General features: G+C 56.3%; 1 protein-coding gene across 1 annotated transcript in view; it reads left to right on the top strand.

The window, feature by feature from the left end:
• Window positions 1-5436, top strand: part of CAMKK2 (calcium/calmodulin dependent protein kinase kinase 2) — a 25656-nt gene that overhangs the window by 15854 nt on the left and 4366 nt on the right. The window contains 3 exon segments of the mRNA XM_023733667.1: window positions 309-437; window positions 4105-4205; window positions 4728-4770. Of these exon segments, the coding sequence (XP_023589435.1) occupies window positions 309-437; window positions 4105-4205; window positions 4728-4770 (273 nt within the window).

The following is a 5436-nucleotide window of genomic DNA, read 5'->3' as shown; positions in this document are numbered from 1 at the left end:
AGAGGTACACCTCCAGCTACTGTGCAGGCCAATGCCTAATTCTGGTCACTTCTGTTGAGACCGCAGCCAGACAGGGACGCTGGTCCAGCACACGTTTCAGCCTCGAAGCCTCCTCCCATTCTGTTTCTCCGCCTTTCCCTGTCTCCTCCCGTCTCTCTCGCCCACCCGCTCTCTGCATGCCCATCTGCCCGTTCTCTGCATGCCCGGCCACAGGCCTGCGCATGCCCTCCGCCCCGTGCTGCAGGCCCCTGTGTGCTCTCGTCCTCCTCAAGCCGGCCACCGCCTCACCGTCCTGTCGTTCGTTGAAGCTGCACCCCTGGGTCACGAGGCACGGGGCGGAGCCGCTGCCGTCGGAGGACGAGAACTGCACGCTGGTCGAGGTGACCGAAGAGGAGGTCGAGAACTCGGTCAAACACATTCCCAGCCTGGCGACTGTGGTAAGGTGGCATGGACCACTGCCCGAGAGCAGGGACAGAGCCCACAGTGGCCTGGTGGGGTCCAGCAGTGGCATCTGAGAGCAGATGTTGGGCCTGAGGGTCTGCCTCTCACCCACAGCTGCTGGCCTTCTTTGGGCCTTGTCACAGCAGGCCAGGTGACCCTGCCTCTTAGCACTCTAGGTTCTGTCTCTAGCCAGGTCCCAGGGCTACCTGGTGGGGGGGCCCTGTCCAAGGATCCCCGACCCCTTCTGGAAACCCAGCTCTTCCTGCTTTCAGAGCATGTCAAGGGGGGAGGAGGAGGGGCAGATGGCAGAGGGCAGGGGCCTGGACTGGAGCTGGAGCCAAGGCCTCCAAGGTGGAACTCCCTCCCACCCACCTAGACCTTCTGTGTCCAGAGCTAAAGGCATAGAGGTGCCTCTGCTGGGTAGGCTGCTACCAGGGATAGGGGCAGGGGCCCACTTCGCAAGTGTCAGAAAGTTCTTCCTGATTCTTGAGAGCAGGATACTGCTTAGGAGCCACTGGGCCCCCCTTTTATAGCCAGGAGTTTGGGTTAGACCCAGGAAGAAGGAGCTAGAACATGGAGTCCTTCAGGCCTAATCTTGGAGACTCTGGGAGTCATCTGCTCGCCAAGCCTTGCCTGGGAGGGACACCTGGAGCCCCAGAGGTCAGGGGTCCATGTGGCAGTCCTGGGGGGCAGACCGCAGCTGGCCACCCTCACCGTGGGCACCCTGAAAGCCATGGGGTGTGACTGACCGTGTTTGGCCAGCCCTGGCACAGCAGGCAGGGAGGGCCGGGGACTCTGGGGATGCCACCTAGACTGCCTGCAGAGCCCCAGAGTGTCCACTTCGAGGACATGCCCCTTTTAGGAGCCCAGATGCTAGCTCCTTCTCTTGCAGCTTCGCACCCCTCCCTTCTGCTTCCCCACACTCTTCTTCTTCCAAACTGGAGCCTCCGGGGTGGGGCGTCATCATATCTTCCTCCTCCCTGCCTGGGGCGTCTGCATGACCTTCCCGTGAAAGCTCACCTGTGCCACTTCTCCTCATCGGCACCTCCACCCACTGCAACCACTCCCTGCACTGTAGTGGGGATGGCAGCCAGTTCAGACGCCCAGTGCCCGTCGTGGGTGCTTCTGTTCCCGGCTCTGTCCTAAGTTGTGAGGGAGGGGTAGGGAGATCCCGAGCCAGTCCTCTCCCCATTCCCTCTCCCCCCAGCTCCCACCTGTGGGTTGTTGGGAGAACTTGGCTGACGCTAGAGGTCGGCAGTGGTCATTCATTATTCAGGAAACACTTCCTTTTTTGTGTATTTTATTTTGTTGTTGTTGGCAATGTACACAGCAAAACATACACCAGTTCAACTCTTTCTGCGTGTGCAGTTCAGTGACATTGATTACATTCTTCGAGTTGTGCAACCATTCTCGCCTTCCTTTTCTAAGTTGTTCCTCCCCCGTTAATATAAACTCACTTCCCCCTAAGGTACCTATCTAATTTTTCCAGTTGCTGTTCTCACTTTTTTACTAGTTAAGCTAAACTATTGTTTGGTTTTCAGAAGACTTCAGGGGATATTTTTGGTTGAAAGTTTAAAGATCATCTCAGGGCAGTAGTTTCAGGGGTTCATCTAGCCTCCATGGCTCCAGAAAGTCTGAATTCCATGAGAATTTGAAATTCTGTTCTGCATTTTCTCCCTTTTGATCAGGATTTTTCTGTGGAATCTTTGATCAAAATGTTCAGTAATGGTAGCTGGGCACCATCCAGTTCTGGTCTCATGGCAAAGGAGACAGTTGTTCTTGGAGGCAATTAGCCACACATTCCATATCCTTTTTCTATCCTTGGCTCTCCTTCTGTTGTTCCAGGTGAATAGAGACCAATTGTCTTGCCTTGGATGGCTGCTTGTAATTTTAAGACCCCAGGTAGTATGCGACAAACTAGGAAATAGAACAGAAGCACTAAACACGTTATTAGGCCAGTTAACTGGGCTGTCCCATGAAACCATGACCCTCAACCTCCAAACCAAGGAGCCAAATCCTATGAGGTTTTGGTTGTACACAGCAGCCTCAGCAGCTACTCTTTCTTTTTTGGCGTTGTTGTAAATATTACACAACAGGAAACACTTCTTGAGCACCGATTGGCTTCTGAGGTCTGTGCTGGGAGCTGGGAGTGCAGCAGGGAGCAGAACCGACACAGCCCTGTCATCACGGAGAGGCAGATGCCGCTCATTCATCCACAAACATGTGTTCCATGTAACGAGGGTGCTAGGAAGAAATAGGATGGATCCCCTCACCCAGAATTTGGTTTGGATGTTGAGACTGATAGCAGCACACACACACCAAGAAGGTGTGAAAATCCTCTTATAGTGAGGCTTTCTGGGGAGAGCAGCACGGCTCCCAAGTAGGTTCTAAAATGGATGGTAGGATGAGGTGGCAGGCAGGGGCCTAGGAGGTGATGGAGGGATATCACCTTGTCCCAGAGGATCCCCTGCCCTCCAGGCAGCGTCGTTCCCAATCAAGCTGGGGGCCAGTATGGGCTCAGAGTGGCCAAGAGAGTGGGGGGCACCAAAGAACTCCCGCCCTCTGCAGTGGAGGGGGCCAGCCCAGCCTCCCACCAGGGTAGAAGGGCCTCCCAGGACCTCTGAGCTCTCGTCCCACCCATTAGCCAGTGTAGCAGCCGCCCCCAGGGTCTTGGGCTGTTTCCGCAGCACCTTACACTTGGACAGATGTTTGCTGTCCTTGACTAGAATGCAGCCCCCTCGGGAGATCAGAGCCCTCATATACTGCTAGTGGGGCTGTAAGATGGTGCAGCCACTGTGGGTAACAGCCTGGCAGTTCTTCAAAAAGTTAAACGTAGCCTTAGCCTATGACCCGGCAATTCCACTTCTAGGCATATACGCAGGAGGACTGAAAACATATGTCCACACAGAGACTTGTACATGCATGTTCATGACATTATTGTTCACAGTAGCCCAAAGGTGGAAGACAACCCAAGTGTCCAGCACATGAATGGATAGGACACATGGTGGTCTGTCCACACAGTGGAACATTATTCTGCCATAAAAAGGAATGAAGCATGGATGCAGGCTACATTGTGATGAACCTTGAAAACATCATGCTAAGTAAAAGGCCACATGTTGTTTGATTCCGTTTATATGAAATTCTGTAACAGGTAAATCCATAGAGACAACAGATTAGTGATTGCCAGGGGCTGGGGCTGGGGTGTGGGGGTGGATAGTGAGTGACTGCTAACAGATACAGGGTTTCTTTTTGGAGTGATGAGAATGTTCTGGAATTAGAGATGATGGTTGCACAACATTTTGAACATGCTAAATGCCACTGAACTGTATACTTTAAAAGGGTGAATTTTATAGAATGTAGATTATATCTAAAAAAAAAAAATGTAGTCCCCACCCCCAGAATTACGCCTGGACAGCAGTAGTTTGGCCCCTGCTGGGGTGTGGTCGCGGACGAGTTTGGAGCAAGTCAGACCTGGTGATGGCCTTGCTGCTGTGGCTTGGTGGGAAGGATGCTGTCCAAACAGCTTCCCTCAAAGACCGGCCATCGGCCACCAGCTCTGGGAGTTGGAGGGCCTGGGTGAGAGCGGACTGGGGAACGGCAGGAGGGAAGAGAGGGTGTGTCCTGCCGAGCAGTCACCAGTCCCCCTCTCCTCTCCCTCTGCAGATCCTGGTGAAGACCATGATTCGCAAACGTTCCTTTGGAAACCCGTTTGAGGGCAGCCGGCGGGAGGAGCGTTCGTTGTCTGCGCCTGGGAATCTGCTCATGTGAGTATCCAGGCCTTCCTCCCCACTGGGTGGGGGCTGGAGGCTGACAGGGAGCCCTGCCTGCTCCCCACCCCAGGGTGGCGCACTGTCTGGAAAGACCCCGACAGGACCCGCTGGGCACGCCAGGAAAGCCAGAGAAGCTGCAGGCTGTGCCCCCCGCTGCCCCGTCTGGGTTGGGCCCCGCCTTTTGCAGACAGCTGCTCCACACCGCAGTCTCCCCCTTCCCAGGAGGGCTTGGCTGTAACTGGGGGGCTTTGACAGGAAGCATTTTGTGACCCAGAAGCATGGGTGCTTGATGGTGGAATTTCAGACCCTGGGACAGGTCAGTGGGGGCAGGCCTTTTCCCAGGACCCTCGCGTCATGGCAGTGAGGTGTCTGTCCACCTGCTCGTGGAGACTGCCCGGGCAGCAGCTCTGTCCACCTGAGGTCTGGGGTCGGAGTGCTTCCAGGGTAGGGGATGGGCATCCCACACAGCCTAGTGTCCCTTCTCACTGCCCTTTTCCCTCCCTCTGGCGGTTGCAGCAAAAAACCCACCAGGGAGTGTGAGCCCCTGTCCGAGGCCAAGGTAACGCCTGCTGCCTGTACCGCCTCCTCCGTCGGGGCCGGGGGAGGGCAACTGCAGAGCACGGGGCCTGTCCACCCAGGGGCACGCTCCCCTAGCTGGGCCGCTGCTGCCATGCCCACCAGGGCCTCCCATCCAGGATGAGAGCCAGGGGCACCAAGGGGCTGGTGGTGGCCATGCATGTGGGACCAGGGCTGTGGTGCATGGCGCTCCACCGGAATGCCCGGGGCCTCACCCGTGTCACTATCCAGCTCGAACAGGCTGTCCTGGCCACCTGGAGGCCGGGCTCCCGCATACTTTGTGGTTCTGCTGGCGTGCATGAGCAAGCTCTGATAAGGGAATGAACGAACGATGAATGAAGCCTGTCTCCCTCGTTAAATCGTGACCGTGACCTCTCTAAGTGGGGACTGTGCCTGTCGCAGCTTTGTGGCTCCCTGCACGGGGGCTGGCACCCACGTGTGCTCAGGACGTGTCAATGGCTGGAAGCCTGGTCAGACAGCCCCACAGCTGCCCCTACTCCCAAGTCCTCGTGCTCAGAGCACAGACCAGGCGTGCCACGCTCCAGGCTCCCCCAGGCCTCACCAGCCCCGCCCTTCCCTGCTGTGTTGACACCTAGAAAATAAGTCCCTCAGGCCTGCTGCAGACTGACCTCGGGTAGGGTCTGGACCT

The sequence above is a fragment of the Trichechus manatus genome, unplaced genomic scaffold (assembly GCF_000243295.1).
Source record: "Trichechus manatus latirostris isolate Lorelei unplaced genomic scaffold, TriManLat1.0 scaffold00061, whole genome shotgun sequence".
Lineage (NCBI taxonomy): Eukaryota > Metazoa > Chordata > Mammalia > Sirenia > Trichechidae > Trichechus > Trichechus manatus.
This window is presented reverse-complemented; position numbering and strand designations above follow the sequence as displayed.